At 33.4% G+C, this 20,775-nt stretch overlaps 4 protein-coding genes across 8 annotated transcripts; 2 read left to right on the plus strand and 2 right to left on the minus strand.

Annotated features, from left to right (window-relative positions):
- The first annotated feature begins 323 nt into the window (after positions 1 to 323).
- On the plus strand, positions 324 to 4,399 carry Art8 (Arginine methyltransferase 8). 2 transcript variants are annotated; one of them, XM_053758369.2, is made up of 6 exons: positions 333 to 759; positions 1,369 to 1,605; positions 2,458 to 2,651; positions 2,966 to 3,177; positions 3,498 to 3,723; positions 4,123 to 4,399. In XM_053758369.2, the coding sequence occupies exons 1-6, from the start codon at positions 709 to 711 to the stop codon at positions 4,289 to 4,291; spliced, it is 1,089 nt and encodes a 362-aa protein (XP_053614344.1). In that variant the 5' UTR covers positions 333 to 708; the 3' UTR covers positions 4,292 to 4,399. The 2 variants fall into 2 exon arrangements, with proteins under 2 accessions (XP_053614345.1, XP_053614344.1); XM_053758370.2 differs by lacking the exon at positions 2,458 to 2,651 and having other exon boundaries at positions 324 to 759; positions 2,988 to 3,177.
- Grip75 lies at positions 4,307 to 20,726 on the minus strand. 4 transcript variants are annotated; one of them, XM_053758365.2, is made up of 13 exons: positions 20,424 to 20,726; positions 11,911 to 12,039; positions 11,140 to 11,272; positions 10,057 to 10,351; positions 9,559 to 9,733; positions 8,786 to 8,991; positions 8,256 to 8,382; positions 7,745 to 7,901; positions 7,260 to 7,397; positions 6,536 to 6,710; positions 6,000 to 6,201; positions 5,623 to 5,774; positions 4,307 to 5,084 (listed from the first exon to the last, which is right to left on the minus strand). In XM_053758365.2, the coding sequence occupies exons 2-13, from the start codon at positions 11,971 to 11,973 to the stop codon at positions 4,922 to 4,924; spliced, it is 1,986 nt and encodes a 661-aa protein (XP_053614340.1). In that variant the 5' UTR covers positions 11,974 to 12,039; positions 20,424 to 20,726; the 3' UTR covers positions 4,307 to 4,921. The 4 variants fall into 4 exon arrangements, with proteins under 4 accessions (XP_053614340.1, XP_053614341.1, XP_053614342.1 ...); XM_053758366.2 differs by lacking the exon at positions 20,424 to 20,726 and adding an exon at positions 12,122 to 12,277 and having other exon boundaries at positions 11,149 to 11,272; XM_053758367.2 differs by lacking the exon at positions 20,424 to 20,726 and adding an exon at positions 12,122 to 12,277 and having other exon boundaries at positions 8,786 to 8,856.
- On the plus strand, positions 13,390 to 18,195 carry LOC128677478 (uncharacterized). The gene is made up of 7 exons (XM_053758363.2): positions 13,390 to 13,901; positions 14,027 to 14,210; positions 14,380 to 14,567; positions 14,697 to 14,900; positions 14,987 to 15,277; positions 15,388 to 15,568; positions 15,654 to 18,195. The coding sequence occupies exons 1-7, from the start codon at positions 13,766 to 13,768 to the stop codon at positions 17,797 to 17,799; spliced, it is 3,330 nt and encodes a 1,109-aa protein (XP_053614338.1). The 5' UTR covers positions 13,390 to 13,765; the 3' UTR covers positions 17,800 to 18,195.
- On the minus strand, positions 18,335 to 20,425 carry LOC128677480 (lipoma-preferred partner homolog). Its single transcript, XM_053758368.2, has one exon. The coding sequence runs from the start codon at positions 20,365 to 20,367 to the stop codon at positions 18,952 to 18,954; it is 1,416 nt and encodes a 471-aa protein (XP_053614343.1). The 5' UTR covers positions 20,368 to 20,425; the 3' UTR covers positions 18,335 to 18,951.
- Positions 20,727 to 20,775: the final 49 nt, after the last annotated feature.

Raw genomic sequence — 20,775 nt, forward strand, 5'->3', positions numbered from 1 at the left:
ACGCTGGCCTTGGACAACAAGTACCGTAATAATATGTAATACGAAAATGAAAACTAAAATTATACGTTAATAAAAATAAATGAATAAAAACAAACACAAAATAAATATTACATTTTTTTCGAGTGTGAGATATGTTACACCTTTAGGATTCGAAAACTCTTTTTTAGAAAGATAGAAAAGCAAAACTAACGCCTTAAACAGTCAATGTAAAGCACAGCACTAGCCACTGAGAAGTTCAAGAGGCAAAGTACCTATGAGGCTAGCATTATGTTGTAATAAAAAAAATTTTCGCTACAACCTACGTCGCTATGGTGGCATTCAACTTAGTGGGATGGGTGTTGTTTCAGTAAGGTTTCACCCCAGTGTACCACGATAAATATTTTCGTCACAACATGCGTCGCTTCGGCGTCATTCGTACGACACCACTTATAGGACCCGGCACCACCGTCAAATACGCGCAATCCAGTAGTAGTGTATGGTCTGGTATACTATGGGTTTTCTTTTCTTATTCCATCCAAGTTCTATTTATTTCACTAAGTGGTTTGAGTGAGGTTATTTTTAAGATAAAAAGTTTGATAATACAAAGCAGTCACCAAATTGTTTCATACGGTATATAGGTAGTTATAATTCTCAAAGAACACATTAAGTTCTATAAGTTATTTTTCTCATTAAAGTGGTGTTTTAATTCTTGATAAACAAGAGTAAGCTATGGAATCAACTATTCAAAATGATTATTTTACCAGCTATGAAGACTTGGAGGTGATAAGTGGTTTTTTATTATTATATATTTTTGTCTATGAATCAAAACTAGATAAAAGCTTAGTAGATCCTATCCACCATATATCCAAAATTAATGTTTCACTTTAGTCAACCCCTATTCAAAAATTTACCAAAACTTTAGTCCTTAGTTAGTTAGTTAGATCCTGAAGGATCATAATCCTCTGGTATTTTCGTACTAAAAGGTCCTATAACCCAATCAGAGTTGTGGCATCCTTACTATCAGAGAACAATATCATAGTCTAGGTAGGTACCTACCTAATTCAAGATGCAGTTTAATTCATATTTGAACTTTAGTTTAATATTATTATACTTACATATTTATAATTATGAACTATTTAGTCATCTATGTGCTGAACCATTAGAAAAAAATAATAAAAATAATAATATTCCATAATAAAATAACTATTGCACAATATTATTCTCCAGACATTCCAGAGATTTCATAGTACATAATATGAACATTATATATCTTTCATTTCTGGCCAAGTACCTGTAAAGAAATTCAATTACACTAAAAAGAACAGTAAGTTTATAAATCAAATTTCATTGTTGTCAACAAATTTTTAATTTTATCTTTATTTTCTACAGGTGCATAAGCTGATGATTGAAGACAGCCCAAGAACTGAAGCTTACAAGGAAGCTATATCAGAAAACAAAGACTTTTTCAAAGACAAAGTTGTAATGGATGTTGGTTGTGGTACTGGCATTTTGTCTATATTTTGTGCACAAGCTGGAGCCAAGAAGGTTTATGCTGTTGAAGCTAGTAATTTAGCAAATTTGGCTAAGGAAATTATTAAAGAGAACAAATTTGAAGACATTATTGAGGTATGTTTTTAAAAATAAAAAAAATTCTGGAATCGAGCAGGAATTTTTTCATTTCATTATTATTTTCAAAATTAAATATAAAATGTGTGTGACATGTATAACAAAATCATTTAATGGTTTTGGTTTTACAAATATAAGAATTTTTAAATACATTTGGGCATAGCAACAAAACATCTTTACTACATATATATGCATTATCTGTCAGTTATCTAAGTTCACAACAAAGGTGGCACGAGAGTTACAATATCATATTTGTATCTACTGTAACTACCTACCTGGCTAGTTATCAGATGCCAATCTGATATCTATCCAAAAATAACTATTCAGTATTGTGCAATAGCAACTGAAAATAAACCACTAACCTTGTGATTCCTGAGAAATAGAATTTGTATTGTTTACTGACTTCCATATTTCACTAGCTTCACCATTGAGCTCTGCTCCCGTGGGAAATGACATCTTAGCAAAACTTGTTCAGTCTGATGAACATTTACTGGATAGGTATAAAAATCGAAGATCTTTACACAACTAGATCTTTTTCGTGTGGAATTCAAACAAACCAGCTACAATATAACTGCAAAAGATGTTTAAAAAGTAATTTTACCTATTTTATAATTCATGATTATGATTTATGATACCTACACATTAACAAAAGCTGGGAGTTCCTCCACATGGTGAAGGTGGTAACAGTTAGGCCTAATTCTCTATAACGAGGGATCATATAATCTTTGACAAAATCTGTCCAGCTGGTTTGGCAAACTAACTACACTAAGTAACAATCATCCTCTCTTTCGCATTTTTATAATTCAGTGAAGTCATAACGCAAATGAAGTTGTGGGCATCATGGTATTTCAGGTCATTCATAGTAAAGTGGAGGATGTAGTTTTGCCAGAAGACACCAAAGTGGATGCTATAGTATCAGAATGGATGGGGTTCTATTTGTTGCACGAAGGTATGCTGAACTCTGTGCTGGTGGCCAGGGACAAGTTCCTCAATGAAGGAGGTCATATCTTCCCCGAGAGTGCTACTATTTATGTGGCGCCATGTAGGTGAGATAACTGATTATAAAAGTCAGCTCTCTGTCAATTCAATATATATTTGTGGTTTTTCCTTGCGTCGATACAAGGCTAATATATTACCAGCCAGTAATGGAAAGTGCATAGCAGGTATTTGCTTTTCCCAAATTCAAGCTAGAAGCTAATTATATGGAAATTGCTATATTACTAAGTTCACATAGTCTTTTATTAACTCTGTCATCTTAACGTTTTCCCAGTTCCTTTTGCCACCAATTAGCGCTGGAGCAGCATATGTAGCCTCATCTCATGACATAAATTGATTTTATTAAAAGTATCCTAACTTTTAGCCTTCCATCTTTATACACACAGTGGGACGACGTGCATGGAGTGTCCATGGCTACCTTCGCTAAACAATTAAGGACAAGTAAAGGAAACAAGCCGGAAATTATGACATTGGACGAAGAAGACATTTTAGCTGATACTGTGACTCTTTGTACAATCAACCTTAAGGAGGATAAATTGGAAAGCTTGGACAAATTTAGTTCACAACATGTTACTGGTAATTATTTATTATTTACTCCAATACTAGAGGAATATATATAATTAATCTTCATTTAAAATGCATTTTTAGCACTCTGTATGATAAAAATATCAGAAAAAGCCTATAATTTTAGCCAATCTTTATTTATTTATACTAGTTGTTTGATGTTTGAATAGATATAATGTACTGGTCCGATTTGAAAAAATATGCGTGATAGATAGGGAGGTTAGGGAGAGGCTATAGGCTATTTGAACATACGCGAGACAAAAGGCGCAGTTAATTTAAATAAACATTTTCAAGACTCAATTTAATTTATCAAAAACGTTTACAATCCACAGCAGCAAAAAGGGAAGGGCTGTACCAAGGTCTTTGTATTTGGTTTGATTGTGTGTTTCCTAACACAACTGGCGAAGGTGCTCCAGTGAAATTGGATACCAGTCCGAACAGCCCACCAACACATTGGAAGCAAGCAGTCATAGTGTTGCCTGAAGAACAGGAGATAGAAGAAGACGAACCTATTGCATTTAAAATGGAAATATCTAGAGATCAAATACATGATAGGAGGTGAGAATTTTGCCCGGGAGCCCAATTCTCATACTACCATAGTTCTTTTCACCAATGTTTTCAATGTTCAACAGTTTCTGCATTTTGTAGAAAATCACATTCAAACGCATTAATGAAAAAGTTTTTTATTGTGAATTTGCTTAAAACCTTCGTAAAAAATTGAAGAAAATAAAATGAACTTGCTTTCGAGAATCGGGACCCAGGAGGAATTAAAAAAACTTTCTACGCTTCAGTTCCTATGAAAAGTTATAATGATATGCTTATCTGTTGGTGCACCTGACCGCTGTATCTGGCGGGAACTCCATAACGGTTTACTGCACGGGTATATTTGAAGATATCTTTGAAGATAACGTACATTTTGACAAAAGTGAAAAAAAAAATTTTTTTTTATGATTTCAGGTATATTATAGAAGTGGACTTATTAGACCCTGAAACAACAGAACACCCTGTGCCGTGTTGTTGTCGGACATTAAAATGTATACTTATAAAGACTTACATGGACGGCAGCTTTTTTAAAGCTCTCATGCAAGACGACAATATCGAAGAAGAGCCAGATGAAAATGATTGAATGTTGAAACCAGTGTTATTGTTGTATAAATTTTATTATGATAATGCATTAATACATTATTATACATTGAGTAGGTACTGAATTAAAGTCGGATTACGTGTGAGTTCATTTCATGTTTTAATAAGTTTTATCACAGTATGTTTTGTTTCATCATCATACATATTCAGATCTCATTGTTCGATTGATGTCATCGAAAGTATAGTTTTACCACTTTCTGAGGATATTAATGTGGCGATGTTCAAGTTTAACTTCGCCCTTCATTAAGTTTAATTTTATCGTTCAATGATCATAGTGCTCAATATTTTAGCATGTTGATAACTCCCACATAAACAGTTATAGAGGATTTCATCGCTGAATAATTAATTATTTGGTTAAATACTTTAGCATGTTAGCGATTTACGACCTTCTATAAGTCTCATTATGCTCAACATACAAATGTCATTTCGTCGCTCAATAATCATTGACATTTTAGCCCATTTAGTAATACCATCAATTTTAGTTCCGACCTTCTAGAAGTCAACATGACCAAAATCAATGACGCCCTAAATATTAACCATACTAGTATCATCGCTATTCATCACCATATTTAACCTTCTTTAGGTGTCACTAGATCGCTCAAAGAGTATATGGTCAGTATCTGAGCATGTTAGTGACAGACTGAGTGAGCCGGGCCTCTCCGCTGAGCCAGCGGTTGTAGTCCAGCCGCATGAGCAGCCGCGCGAGGAATACTCCGCACGGCCGGTCGCGGAGCGAAACTAATAATTGCATCAGTTGCTTCACCAGCTTGTTGAATCTGAAAATTAACATTTCACAATTTTTTTTTATTGAAAGTGGCTAATATAAAAAGAAAGTCTGTTTGCCATCTTTCACCGCATTGAGGTGATATTTGGTGTGAAGATATTTGGAGTGCTGGAGAGTGGCATAGACCACTTTACCAACAGCTACTAAAACACGATTAACCACACAATATATTTTTTTTTATTTAATTTAATTCAAAAAATTAAAATACAAATTAAATATGTATGTGTAGATAATTATGTAACACACAACGTTATTCACAGTTTAATTAAATTATTAATAAACAAAAAGTTGCCACTAAAGGACAACTGTGTATTTAAAATATATTATTTAAGTTTTGAAGATAGAGAGATAGAAAGGAAAAGATAAAACACAGAATGGAATATAATATAAATATACTAGCGGTCCATCCCGATAGCCATAATTAATTATGCTCTGTATTGATGAAGACCATACAAAAATCCATCTAGTGGTTCATACAGACGCGAAAAAAGCCTACCTTTTTTTATAATATGTAAGGATATGTATCTTACCTGTCAGAGTACCCCCTCAGGTGGTAGTCCCGGTCGCCCACGTCCGTGATGCTGCAGAAGGAGTGGCACAGCTTGAGCAGCTCCATGATGTTGCAGAACACCGGGTTGTTTATGTAGTCTGTGGTGTCGCCCGAGCAATCGCTGTCCGACGACTGGAATGATTAAATAAACAAAAAACAATTATAATCTACCAGTTACATATTAAATTAAATTATACATGCTTGGCATCTGAAAAGATCATAATTTATTCTCACAGAAATAACGAATATTTATATAATTTTTTCCCGCCTTTTTGAAACTACGTACTTTGACATTTTGAACATGGAATGTGATTATTGGCAAGCCGAGCATGTGTGGTATAAATAAACAATATGCACCGTGGTGACGGTGAGGAAGGACTGGCTGAGCACGTCCGCGAGGAAGGCGGCGTGCGCCAGCTTCAGCCGCTCGAAGTCGCGGGCGCGCGCGGCCGCCGCCTGCAGCCTGGAGAAGTTGCTCTCCAGCACGTCCGCCTGCAGGTAGTGCTGCAGGTTGTCCATCAGGAACATCAGCTTGTTGTGCAACTGGCACATCGAGAAGCTAGGTATAGGAAAGTCGATTCAAAATTTAAAAAAAAAATTGCTTGTTGTTTACTGGTCACGTTGAAAAGCTGGACAAAGAAAATATTTTACTTAAAATTTAAAAAAAAGCGGCACATTGAGAAACTGGGAAAAAGAGAATATCAAACATTTTGAAACAAAAAAAGAAAATGCCAAATTTAAAGCTGAATAAGTTCGTAAGGCGAATTTCGTAACGTTACGGTGGACGCGACCAACGACTACTTTCTAGAAGTGTCAATATACACTTGAGACTTCGTTTTATCAAGTACCATATTAGTACCACCTGTAGTAGAATATGACATATATATCATAACCTGGTGGAATGCTTGTAAGTCTTCCAGAGCTCGTGCAGCTGATGCTGCGTGAGCTTGATCCTCAGCAGCAGCCGGAACACATCGTTGTACCGCGCCAGCACCTCCGGCGTGAACAGCAGGTGCAACGGCCACTTGAAGTCGTACTTCAAGATTATGGTGGACCAGCCGTCGGCCACTATAAAAAAAAGAAACTTTAAATTGACCACCCATTTCTTAATATTGTAACTAGGAGCACACGTGTAAGGCTACTGCAATATGACTGGGATACTTTAAACTGGTAATATTTTTATTTATTAATTCCCATTTATTTCCCTTGTCACCAGTGTTAGTGTCGGGAAGATACAATATCGTCGAACTCGAGATGCTGATGCGAATGAAATATGGCGTAGTTCGTATGAGAACTTATATTTACCGCAATGAAAAACCAGAAATGTATGCCAAAGTCCGTCAAACTGTTTCGCTATAATTTACAGCCGGCGTTATACGTTTAATTTCCTTCATAAAATTTGCGTGCCTAATCTCGAATTCGCTGGCTCCCACACCAACACGAAGTATTTAGATTATATAGAGTATACATTAGATATACATTCAATTGTGCCAAACACTATTTCGAATTTATAACTTTACTAAAATATACATCTGCTAATCTAATCAAACATACACTACTTATGTATACACACCAAGTAGATATGAGAAATGAAAATAAATTATTTCCATAATATACCTGTACAACTGTCATCATCAAAGGAGTTGTTGGACAAATTGGGCTTCACATATGGCAGTTCGAAGCTGAACTTCTCGATATCTGCGCTGTTGCTCAGAAACACCGCCCTGGCAGCCAACTGGAACGCGTGGTTCATGTCTGCAAATAATATAGACTAGCTTTTGTCCGCGGCTTCTCCCACTCCGAGATGATAATTACCCTATGTCCATGTATGAACATTTTCAAGAAGATTAGTGAAGATGTTAAAGCGTAAAGAAGTAACAAATACATAAACAAACTTACTTTCGTACACCAATTGTAAAGTAGGATTACCCCACCTGACCCTATACCTACCCTACCAGACGACCTCGGTGGCGCAGTGGTAAAGTGCTTGCCTCAGAACCGAGAGGTCCCGGGTCTTGGATGTTTATCTATATATGTATTTGTTCAAGTCTCGAACTTATTATGGGGCTAGCTCAATCTGTGTGTCAGAATATATTTATTACCTCTAGTAGATGTCCTCGTTGTGGGCTTGTCAAGCATGTGTGCGGTTAATCTGAGCAATTCCAGGAACAGTTCCCCTCTCCCAAGCAAGTAGAAGTCCTTCATGAGGTTCAGTTCATGCAACAATTGTGCCTCTTCAACTGCTACGGACCATAGATGCTGAAAAGGATTAAATATAACATCGGTATTTATCAATTATGTACGTTAAAAAGGTCTTAGGTTCGAATCCCAGTTGTGCCATATGAGTTTATACTAATCTGACTCATTCACTGCAAGCTATAGAGGTCGATGAAAACTACAATTTGCATCGACCAAAATTAGCTTCCATTGAAGGAATATCGCGAGGAAACCTGAACTCTTATTGATGACACTAGCTGATAACAGCTAGTGTAGAGAAAGAAATGGAGAAGGAAAACCACTCCATTACATTGGCAAAAAAAAGTCGTTGTGTTTTTAATTCCACATAATGGGGGCTTGAGGATCTACTATATGATAATGAAATTATCAGCATACTTTAGTTACACACTCCTTTATATCTCTGATCACTCCCCTGAAGTTACAGAACTCAAACACTTCGGGATCCTTCAGTTTTTGCAGTTTCTCATGGAACTCTGCCTCCTTTTCCTCCCAAATAGTAAATCTGAAATTAAAAAAGTTTTAACACTAAATTATGATCGTTGGTTGGTCTGTTACGCTTTCACAAATAAATCACAGGACCGATTTTGATAAAATCATTTAAAACCCGTGGTCAAACATGTATTTTAAAAAATATTGATAGAAAAAATATTGAATTGGATGAGACAACATTTCACGAAAATGGAACAACCCAAGATATTATCATATTGTATCTGTAACGTCAATATATGATACTAATTTTTTGCCCGCGTAATTTTCCTTGCGAACAACATTTTTTCCGGGAGGGATGTAAACTGCAAAACTTCAAGAAGATTGGTCCAGTAGATACAGCGTGAAAAAGAAATACAAACTTACTTTCGCATTTATAATATGACTTAAGATTCAAAGATATGTATAATATAAGATACCTTCTAGCATCTGCACTACACCTCTGCAACGGTAACATCGTCCTGTTGTTCATGAAGCTGTGCCTCTTCACCTTGCGAGGATCGAAACCAAAAAGTATTACAGTTTTACCAATGAACAGTATTTCTTGGGCTAATGACAGGGGCACGAAGTAGGGTATCATGTTTGCGTTCAACATGTAGCCACAGTCTAACGTTGTGTCTTGAAGCTGAAGTTGTAAAAAAAAGTATGTACAGGTACAGGTATGCGGGGTAGACAGAGCCACGGGTTGCGAAACTTTAGCCAAGTTTAGCCATGTAGCGGGGTTATTGATGGAACTGAGATTAGAGAAGATGGTGGAACAATATTTATTTCGCTCCCAAACCAGCATAGAAGATAAAAAAAAGTATATCATATAAAAATGTTGTACCTACACTCGTTTTCTCTTACGTTTAGTTTAGTTTAAAACATGGATAACGTACTTATTGTTGAATTTTAAAGTTAATTTTAATTTAATAACAGGACATGGTTTCTAAAATAATAATTGTAAGAAAAAACGGAGTTTACATAGTTGCTGCAGAATGCGTACCTACAGAAGAACCAATTTACGGCATCGCTACTGTAGCTTAATTTGAGAAAATTACAAAAAAAATCTTATATCTTTAAAATGTTGACCGCCACGCACCGCCATAGCCAGAAATAAAAAAGCTTTAAACAAAATGACATAAACTATTGTAAGTACAAACTTCAAAAACGTATAACACGCTAAGGAAAGTCACACGTGAATTATACTTACAGTGGAAACTAGAGATTTATCACAAGTATTCGTGGAAGGCGATGACAGGAATGTGTCTGAATCTCCTTCATTATTGCGGCAAATAAAAAACTCCTGATATGGATCCCTCAGTTCGCCATATAGCAGCCAAGTGCATAGCTGGTTTATAAATACCTTGTTTATGTTTGTAAATATTCTGAAATTAAAAATTTCCGCCTCAAAATAATATTTTTCAAAGTAGACATCACAGATTTTAATATAAATTTTCTGATGCAGAGGATCACATCACTAGCATAAAAAAATCAGGGATAATACTTTTAAAAAAATTCCATTTCCATTATTTATAATTATTTTTTTAATTTTAAACAAAACCAAATGACTGCTTATAGCTTAATCATTTGCTGGACAGACAAATGTTATGTGTATGTGTTAAGTTTATGCTTATTCTAAGTTTTTTACAGATGTACGAAAGCTTTAACGAAAATTAAACTAACGAGTACAACTTGTTTCAGCACTTACTTCACAATAGATGCGTGTACCATTTCATTTCCATTCAGTATGTACTGATGAGTCAAACTCAAGATTTGACAACCCACAAGCCTCCGTTCCTTTACTGTACAAATTATTTTGTTCAAAGAATTGAACAGACCACAGAACTTTTCTACATAACTGTACACAAATGAGAGTGTTAAATTATGGTTCCCAATAACTAAGCTCTCAACTTCGAGGAGGGTCTTCTTGTAAGATTGCAGTACCTCTGTAATGCCTTCGCTTAGAGCTTGCAAGTATAAGCCAGATATTTTGTGGACAGTTACTGAAATAAAAAATATTCTCCTAAGGATTTTGTTTGTTATCTTTTGCTCAAAATCACTGGATGGATTGTTATTATATTTGGTACACGGATTGAATATAAACTGGAACATAGGGTACTTTTTATGCCGAAATCCCGAAGCCCTGGGGCACAGCTTGTTCTTTATATAATTCTTTAGAAGATAAGACAGGTAATGGTCTAGGTGCAACAATAAAAATGTAAAAGAGGAGTTTTCATACGACTCTCTTCCCAAATAGTGGAGTCAATAAGGCAGGATTATCCACAAATATTCCACAGATTTGATAAAATATACTAATTTGATACAATTATTTGATAATATTTAAGATCACGAGGGAGTTATTTTTAAATATATCTAGAAAAGTTCTTCCTTCTGGAATAATATCAAAATTAAAATAAATATAAATATATGAGGACCAATCACACAGATTAAGCTAGCCCCAAAGTAAGTTCGAAACTTATGTTTTGGGATACTAACTCAACAATACTATATGTAATAACAAATACATATATAGATGAACATCCAATACTCAGGTCAATCAGAAAAAGATCCATCATGACCGGGATCGATCTTGACACCTCTCGTTTCAGAGGCAAGCACTTCCCCACTGTGCCACCAAGGCTGTCAATATTATGAGATGTGTTTCGGACGTTATGATTCATTGATACGAATAAAATAGTATACATTTCTGTAAAAAGTGTGTGTGTAATTAATAAAGTCATTCATTGTCAATGATTATGAAATGCAATTCTCTAGCATACAAAAATATTACCCAAATTACTTTTCCTAGCGTGAAAGCCACTTTCTGCAACAAAATTCTGGATTTTATGGTGGCTCTTTGCAACATCACATATCCTTTGATATATTTCTGCGTCACCCTCTTCAACATATTTTTTGAAATTCCCCTGTAAATTTTATAACATATTATAATACATTTATCATGTGCCAATAGGATATTTTACTATAGATAGTGTTGAATTTCTATTCATCATCAATTTTGTTTAAAATTGATATTTTACCTGTTATTTTAAATTCTAGAATAGTACATTATTATATAAGTGCGGTGAGTTATTGTTACAAGAAAGCAGATGCTGTGATTTTCAAAGTGCACATATGTGATATGACTTTTATAAAAATAATTAAATGAGATAAAATAATGATATAACATATTTGCGAGGAATTAAACAAAAGTCGGAAAACAAATAAATTTTATTTTATATCCTAAAGTTAATTTTATTCATAAAATATTGACCACTTTTTTGACATAAAAACTCTTCAAAAAGTATATTCGTTTTTAGTCTATCTTACTGAACTGTGGTTTTACTTTATTAAAAAAACTTGTATGTTTTACAATACAATAACGCACAAGTGCGTGATATTGAAATTGATGAAATATGGTACCAATATACCCTTTACAAGCAAATATGTTATAAATTATATTATTGTTCCCAGTATTGGATTATTCTGTTATAACATACCTAGTAGGTATAACTAGATGGACTAACCCTGTATTATTAAGACTTTTTAAAAATAAATTACATACATGTTTGGACTCCTCAGTGGCCTGGGAGCAATCCCAGAGAACAAGTAAGGCATCATGGATCATTTTAGTTTAAATCTCTTTGTAGATCTACTGAGATATGTTCTTGCAATAAATAAATATTGTTTTTCCCTGAAATAAAAAACATCGTAAAGTATTACGGTACTCACGGAAATCGCGTGAAATAAACATTTGATAGAATTTAATGTTCTACCTCAGGTTATAATCGCTCGGCTGAGTGAACTGGCTGAGAAATTAAATATCTATATTAATTAAATTCAAAAGAAACAAACAATATAGTAGGTAGGTAGAAGAGGAGGTACATAAACAAAAACAAACGCCTGTGTCAAACAATTCCTTACAGTCAAATTATGTCAAAGTCATTTCTTTTGTAATCACGTGTCACGACCCAGTAAGCATTTTGACTGACAAAATAGTATTGTACACCCCAGTGCCACCATACAATAATAAACGGCACAAATCTTAGTATTAAAATAATAAAAAAAACTGTTCCATGGATTACTTCACATTCCAACATTGTTGAAAATCAAAGAGTATGTTGAAAACCAGTAAAATTTTGATTTAACAAATTAAAAGAAAAAAACTTTAAAAAAGCTTTTATTTTAATGCTCCAAAAAGAAAAAAAAAATCCTTTCAAATTTTATATGGCTTGACGCATACTTGTGTTAATAATAGGTACTTAGGTAAACTTCGTGACAAGCTTTTATGGTCATAATATAAAGAGTATGTGTTCGCGCGGCGCCAGCCCGCTCTGTTTGACGTTCCAGTTGCTAGAACCAATTTACTTAAGTTTGCTCCCTTGTCACGAGCCATAAGGATTGTTAACGCTGTAGCTAATGAAGCAGATGTCTTTAATACATAGCCTATCAAAAATCATGTTTGTCGTTCGGAAATACTTGGAATCATATTAAATGTATCTTACTTGTTTATATACCTACATATTTTATGTAATACCCATTATATATACCTATAACATTGCTTTAGTGTCATTAATGTTATAAAGTTTTAATAAATAATAAATGAATAAAGTGTGAATGAGGTTATAAGTTGATAGTTAAAATTTTATTTTCTTAACTAATAGTTAGGTACCTAGCTATCCTGCGGATGAACGGACCGACGGATATAGCGAAACTAAGGATTCCTTGTCTGTAGGACTATGAAACTCTAAAAAATAACAAATTTTTAATGAACATACTGAATGAATATTCCTTAAAAATGTAAAATTTTTTCTATGGTCTGGATATGACTGTATTTTTTTATATTTATTTAACACCCAGATTTAATTATAAGTTCAAGGACAATTACAGGACAAGTACAAGTACAGGACAATATTATAAGTTCAAGCATAGCATAAGGACAAACCCCAGGGTTTGTCCTTAATAAGTTTGGCAGATATTATAGATTTGCACTAAATAGTCAGTTTTTATGCTGCATGGGCAGGCTTTCCACACATTGAGATTCCACAAGAATAAATTAAACTGCTATGAACGAATAATCGAATGGTGCACCAAAGACAAAGAAATGCACCATTGTGTTGTTCAATCTTCTACTTTTTTCAAAAGTTTCTGTACATCTGTAGAATATGTAGGTACCGATGTATAACTACCTGGCTCTGCTCGGCATGCGCCTGCGCTGCCGCCGCTAAATTCTGAAACCTGATTGGTTGCTTTGCTAGCCCTCATTATAGCGTTTGAGGCGGTTTGAGGTATCATTTATCTACCTGAACGAACCCAGTCTTATAACAGGTTCATTAGTTTTAAGATATTGCTTATGGCTAAAAGAAACAATGACTATTTAAAGAACTTTTAATGAGAAATGAGTTTATTTAAGTAATAAAATGGCAGAAGCCTATCGGTACAGTTTGAATAATAAAACCAATAGAGAAACAACTAATCAGGATGAAAATTTTTGCATATTGAATGTTTTGTGTGTGTTTATTTCTCTCGTAACAATACTTGCTGACTTAACAACAGGTGAGTAAAACTTGTTTGTTGTTAATCATTAGTTAAATTATAATTTAAGTTATGGAATAAGGTATCAAAACTTACTTTCAGTTTTATTTACATCATGTTTATGTGACATTTTCTATATATTACAGATATTCTTGTATTTGCCGAATATTGCCATGGTGGTCAATTATATTGGGGTTTAGCCACTATTTTACTTATTTTATTACCCAACTTTGTGGTAAATACTTTTTCGTTACGATGGTACATAAATGATCAAAAATTCAATCTTCATCATTGGATCACACATGGGTTACTTGTGGGCTTTATAGAAAGGTAAATTTAAAAATATGTTAATATTAAATCTTTACTTCTATATTTTTGAATTTAAGTAATGTTCTTATTTATATATGTTGATAAATGTAATTTATATATTTTTGTTGATAAATAAATATATACCTATCTAAGTAAGTACCAACTCAACAACGTATGCTGCTTTTTTCAGGTATTTTATATTCATCTACAAAGTTTTTGCATGTAAAAATATAGAGGCAATCAAGACGAAAAAATATGTTGAACAAAGAAATGACCTATCATTATTACACTTTTTGTATGTATTTTCGGGAACTATTCCACAGATTATTTTGCATTCTTATGCTATCGTGATTTTAGATGGGATTTTTTACACGAAAGGTAAGTTTTTTTTATTAGGGATTTACTGTACGTAATTATTTCAAATACATAGTTAATACACCATTATAGTATTTGCGATGCCAAATACCTAGATGCTTTTAGATCAAATATTTTTTTTTTACATTTCAGTATTCGCACTAAGTGCATCAATAGCATCAGTTACATGGAGCTGTACTACTTATATTTATAATAAAGCAGTGAATTCAAATGAAATGAAAAAATGGACAACATTTTTACTAAAAGTAGTTTGGAATTTTGGTGTATTACTTAGTCGAATACCAAGCATATTGATATTTTCTATAATATTTGGAATTTGGACGCTAATTCCTTTAGGTACGTTGAAATGTTCTTGTTGTTTAGTGGAGATTAATTATCTTTATAAATTTTAAATATTGAATATCATCAAATTTATTTTACAGGTTTACACTGGATGGCAATGAGTTTTTGGATTATTCTACAAAAAACGACATTTTGTTCGAATAAATTCGAGAAAACGCTGTATAATCTTGTAATAGGATTTGTTTACTGTTTTTGTTATATCGATTTGGCTGAAGGGAATACAAGATACAGATTAATGATGTTTTATACACTCATATTAACTCAAAATTTTGGCACTCTGCTCTTATATGTCTCAATATCTGATTCGATTGAGCTGGTAAAGACATGGTTTATTGGTTCTACGATCTGCATTTTAGTTGGGACTATAATTGGTAAGAATAGTTTAAATAGCAGGTATACATGGTTACAAAAATGATAATATAATGTTTAATTCGATAAAGTCACAGATAGGTATAAATTTACGCTGTATTTTTTATTTTAGGCGTCGTTGCATTTATTACGTACTATCGCTGTTATTCTTTAAAAGAATTAAAGGAAGACGAAGAAAACTCCATCGATGACATTGAGTTGAACAATAAGAAAAATAAGGATACTGTTAGTCATGATATTTCCAAGCAAGCAAAACCCATTCAGGAATCCAATGTATCAGAACCCAATGCAAGGTAATTTTAAGATAACTAAGTTTTTTATCTGTTTATAAAAGTTAGTTTCATCAAAATTACTTACCTTATTTACCACAAATTTCAGGTCTAAAAGACACAGGAAAAAGAGAAACACAAAAAAAGTAACACCTATGCAGTCACTACCTTTAAATGAGATGCAAAACCCAGATAAAAAATTCTTATTGGAACATTGGATAGGTGCATCCAAAACTCCTACTTTTCCTACTACACCTGCGACCAACACGAGCATGGATATTTCAAACATTGAAGTTTATACGGTAGAAAACACCCCACAGACTTTTTCCGTACAACGAGACGAACTTAAATATAATAGAAGCAATAACAGAATAATGAAAAAATACAAAACTGTATGCTCACCAACGGAATTGATGTTGAAATTATCTGCAATTGAAAATATTGAAAGCTCGATTGATGAAATAACTTCAAACAATATAAACATACAGAAAAGAAGAGGTATTTGTTCTTCAGATGAATTAAGGGATGAATTAATAAATATAAATATGGACATTGTGAACGAAGCTTTTATGAAATCCTTGAAAACAGATCGTAGTTCAGAAATAAGTCACGATACCGATGGTTCCAATAAGAAGACTTCTTCAGATTCCATAGATATGGACTTAGATTTAAGTTTTAGTGATATTAACAGTTCCGATATAAATACTTTTAATGAGAATATTGTACAAAAATTGTGTTTGAGCGCATTAAAAAACATTAAAGTAGGGAATCAGGATGCTGATATTGAAAATATACAACGTATAGCATTGGATATTTTAAAAGAAATGTATACAAAAAAGGACAAAAGCAAAAGTAGAATCGCAAAAGATACTTCAAGTGTAAAGAATCGTGACTTAGACACTCCGACAGAAATGTTATCAGTTCATGATTATGAAAATATCTGCGCAGTTAATATTGCAAGGGAAGCTTGGGGTTTACGATCTTGGAACGGTTATTCAGATATTGAAAATTGGCAACATGATGGAAGCGTAGTTAGAGATAGAAGGACGGATACGTTTACATCCGAAAGTTCTGAAATTAGTAGTTGCTTATCTCAGGAATTAAAAAATGCAATTTTATCTGCACCACCATTTTCCAAAAGAACACCTACCTATTCTAATATATCAATGAAATTCGATAGAAGTAATCAAGAAGACTATGCAGATTCAACAATTTGTCAGTCAACAGATGAAACATTCCTAGCGAAGCCATGTGTTCTAGATGTAAATAAAGATCCTAATCATCTTGAACCAATATTAGAAGAATTAGATGATCTATGTGACATAGATTCTCCAACTAAGAAAAGGTTGAATTCTGAAAGCTCTTTAGTAGCTACTATAGATGAAATTAGGAAAGCTTTTGTTACCAATTCACCTAAACACATATATCACAGGCGAGATCATGTATGGGATTCCCCTCATTCAAGTACGTCAGTAACAATCGAAAATACATTAAAGCAAGCTCTGTGGAAGGAGCCTTCCAAATTTGATTCTAGCAATATAATGGATTCATTGCCAGAAAAAGAAAATATCTGCAACATGTCCCATGGCTATAAATACGATACAAATAAAGTAACAACCAAGTTAGGAATTGCGCCTCCAATAGATTTATTTTATCCAGGTAATGATCCGATTGGCAATCACGATTCCAAGAGACGGGTGAAATTAAATGAATGCAATATAAAACTGCAAAATAAGAAGATAAATAATAGGACAGAACATCTTCAAGATCTTTCAAACAAAGATATAGATATGCTATGGCAACTTGTGTCTGTAAATTCATTACCACATAGTTCAGTTGAAGACCTAACATCAAATCGAATATCAACTTCATTGCAGTCATTAATACAAAAAGACTCATCTGTGACGCCAATAGCACCTAAAATAACAAATATAAAAAAAAGTGTCAGAAGTAAACCAAGGCGAAAATTTTCAATTTTGAGAGAAAGATTTGAACCAAAAATTAATTTACATTCTGATAAGGAAGTTCTTTGTCTCGGTACAGAAACTTTATCTTATTCTGCGGACACGAACATTGTTAACGTGAAAAATGATTTGGACCGTGACCGTAATGACAAATCCCGGGTAGACATGAAAACTAACTCTCAAACTGTTGATTCCATGTCTACTAAAAGTATTAAAGAAAAGAGGTCCCTGTTTATGAAACAGGTGTTAAGCCCACCGAAATTCAATACAAAATTAAGACATAAAATGTAAGATTCCTCTTCATGAAAAAAGTATGAGTAAAAAAAAAACAAAGATCTCACGACTTATGTAGTCATTAAACAATATAAAAGTAGAAAAAGAATGCTCAATGACGTGACGTATGGTGAATATAGGTATAGTATACAGCTATATAGCTTCTACTCTTATAATTTTATTTTTGTAAGTCTTTGAATAATATTTTAATAAGATTTAGCAAAGAACTATGTATAAAAAAATATTAAGTAGTATTTAATCATGAAAATCTGTGATGTTTGTGCCTTTCGTTAACTCTAATTGCCAGTATTTTTAGACAATTAGACAATTTGGATTCGTTTAACTCAGTGATGTTACGAAAATATTTGAATAATAATTTGGTTAGGGCCAGCCCGATCTCCAGTGAGAATTTCATTATAAAATTTTCGGAAATATTCAATTCAAAGCAGCTGAAAATTTCTCAGTAGTACAGCTATGATGAAAAATTATTTTAAAAATTGTGCAAGAATAATTTTACTGCAGGAAGAAAGTAGATTTTAAATAAAAGAAAAAATAATAAAATACAACTATAATAAATATAATTAAGCTTAATTGCTAGTAAATATTTGCCATAATTAGTATAATTGTTTTCACATGTCATAATTATTTCGTAAATATTCAAAATATAACTTTGAAACAGTTTCGTTTTATTTGCCTAATTTTATAGCATTTATAATGCAACTTCTTATAAATAGGTTTTGTTGGTAGTAGTGACAAAAGACTATCACATTCTATTTTAATAAATATACTTTACACATAAACGATCACCTTGTGTTTTATTATCCATAATTTTATTGCTTTTATACAGCTTATTTTCCAATTGTCAGTCTTTACAAAGTATTTCATTATTTATATCACCAAAATTTCCATAAATGCAAGAAAAGGAAAATTTTTAATAAATTAGAATTCAGTTAAGAAATATAAATGATTTTCAACATCTGTTTCTGTAAACAGTCAAATCGTTTGTAGATATAGGACGGCTGATCACGTTTATTATTTTTATAAGCTAATAAATTAGTATAATAATTGTTAATTTCTTTTTATAACATTTATAGTCACCAATATTAACATAACTTATCTTAAAACATATGATTATGTATGTTTATATTGAATTATACTTTATACATACTTTTATAAATCAGTCGTCATGACATTAGTAAGCAGACGAATTTGATGAGCGTTGCAATTTTTGCAAAGAATACGACCATCAAGTGGATAACATCCTCGACCTGCAGCTTCCGATGATAACAGAAGACTACAATCTTCACAGCGGTAGCACCGCACATGAAAACTACGATCTAAGGCAACCACTCGTACTGTTTCTTCCTCGCCTTCTTCAGGCATTATAGGAAGTTCACAAACGCAACAGCGTGGAGCAAATTTCTTATGAAAATCATCAATGCAATGAATTTGGTTCATTGCATCAACAGTAAATGGTATACCATCTAGGCTCTTACCACAAACAACACAAGTAAAACAACCAGGGTGGTAGGGTTTACCAGTAGCTCTTAAAATTCGATCCAAAATTGGCTTGTAACATACGGAACATTTTTCTAATGTTTCGTAATAATCAGATTCACAGTAAGGTTGCCCCTCAACAGCATAAAAAGGTTTGCCTTGTAAATTTGTGTTACAATGATAACAAGAAAAACATTGTACATGGTACATATTACCCATTGCTGTGCAACCTGAACTTTCACCGATAACTTTGTCATTACATTTGATGCAAATCCCAAACACATCCAAATCTTGACTATCTGCTATTGATTTAACTAGAAGATTTGTAAGTGCATCAACCTCTTCTTCCTTGGGCAATGGAGATTTGTTTGTGGTTGACAAATTATTATGATATCCTTGATTATGTGAAGCTGATAAAGTGCTTTGAGGACGTGGATTTATAGGTTCATAGATTGACTCATATGTAGAACCTTGAGAAACTTCATATTCTGGGTATTCATTTTGGTAAATATGTGCATAAGGTCTTCCTTGCTGAAACAATCTGTCTTGGTTGTAATTAATATTAGCCGTGGCTCTGGCTAATTCACTATAATTCGAGCTTACTGGTGAAGGTGGCGGTGGATATTCTTCATTATCAGTAAAAGATTTAGGCTGCAAACTTTGAAGTGTATGTGGAGGTGGTGGAGGAGGCGGTGGTGGTGGTACAATGCTGTTGTTACTCCTATATGGTGGTATGTTACTATATGTGGCATAAGTCTTTGACGGTGTCACCAAGTTTTGTCTGGCTGAATTACTGGGAAGTCCAGTGGCATTGTTAACATTTACATAATCTTTGTAATTTTGATGCGGAGGGATAGTGTTATTAAAGGTGTGATGGTTATTGTTTAAAACTGGAGATATTTTTGTAGAATACGAAGGCTCCCGAAGTGTGTTGACAACGGCACTGTGTGGAACTTGAGGTTGTGCCTTCTTTTTAGGTGGCACAGCAGGTGGTATCTTCTTAACTTTGCCTAAGGCACTCGATTCTTTACTCATTTGTAGGTTGGCTAATTGCTTTTCTAAAGCCTCTGCATTATCTGGTCGTGACATTTTCTGACAACCGCTCTTGACCTGATAATATTTTATGACTCAAAGGTATTACTCACAAAATGTCTTGAAGGGTTTGTAGGCTTGACGTTTTCTTTGCTTAACACAAAATGTAAACTTTGTTTTATACTATCGACATGAATTGTTAGCAAATTTTAATAAAAAAAAAATACACAAAAAGTAAAAGTACACAACCGCTACGTCATGACTGATTGAGCTGTCTGAGCCTGACCGACCTGACGGATGTTGCCATTGCCACACAGACGGATAGATAGGTTGTTGCTTGGATTGGATGATTAGTCATTAAGTTGAATTGCCATAATTATAAATCTGATTATTCATTAAATCATAAATCGTTTTGGATGTTTAAAAGGTGTTCGTCCTATGAAAACTTTTTAGACATATATACCT

This window comes from Plodia interpunctella, chromosome 18 (assembly GCF_027563975.2).
Source record: "Plodia interpunctella isolate USDA-ARS_2022_Savannah chromosome 18, ilPloInte3.2, whole genome shotgun sequence".
NCBI classification, from domain to species: Eukaryota; Metazoa; Arthropoda; class Insecta; order Lepidoptera; family Pyralidae; genus Plodia; species Plodia interpunctella.

Coding starts and splice junctions, on each gene's coding strand:
- Art8 (XM_053758369.2), top strand. CDS start 709: ATGGAATCAACTATTCAAAATGATTATTTTACCAGCTATGAAGACTTG. Junction 3,178..3,497: donor TAGTTCACAACATGTTACTG/GTAATTATTTAT, acceptor TACAATCCACAG/CAGCAAAAAGGGAAGGGCTG. Junction 3,724..4,122: donor GATCAAATACATGATAGGAG/GTGAGAATTTTG, acceptor TTATGATTTCAG/GTATATTATAGAAGTGGACT.
- Grip75 (XM_053758365.2), bottom strand. CDS start 11,973: ATGATCCATGATGCCTTACTTGTTCTCTGGGATTGCTCCCAGGCCACT. Junction 7,398..7,744: donor AACGAGGACATCTACTAGAG/GTAATAAATATA, acceptor TATTATTTGCAG/ACATGAACCACGCGTTCCAG. Junction 5,775..5,999: donor CCTTCCTCACCGTCACCACG/GTGCATATTGTT, acceptor TAATCATTCCAG/TCGTCGGACAGCGATTGCTC.
- LOC128677478 (XM_053758363.2), top strand. CDS start 13,766: ATGGCAGAAGCCTATCGGTACAGTTTGAATAATAAAACCAATAGAGAA. Junction 14,211..14,379: donor CTTGTGGGCTTTATAGAAAG/GTAAATTTAAAA, acceptor TGCTTTTTTCAG/GTATTTTATATTCATCTACA. Junction 15,569..15,653: donor GTATCAGAACCCAATGCAAG/GTAATTTTAAGA, acceptor CACAAATTTCAG/GTCTAAAAGACACAGGAAAA.
- LOC128677480 (XM_053758368.2), bottom strand. CDS start 20,367: ATGTCACGACCAGATAATGCAGAGGCTTTAGAAAAGCAATTAGCCAAC.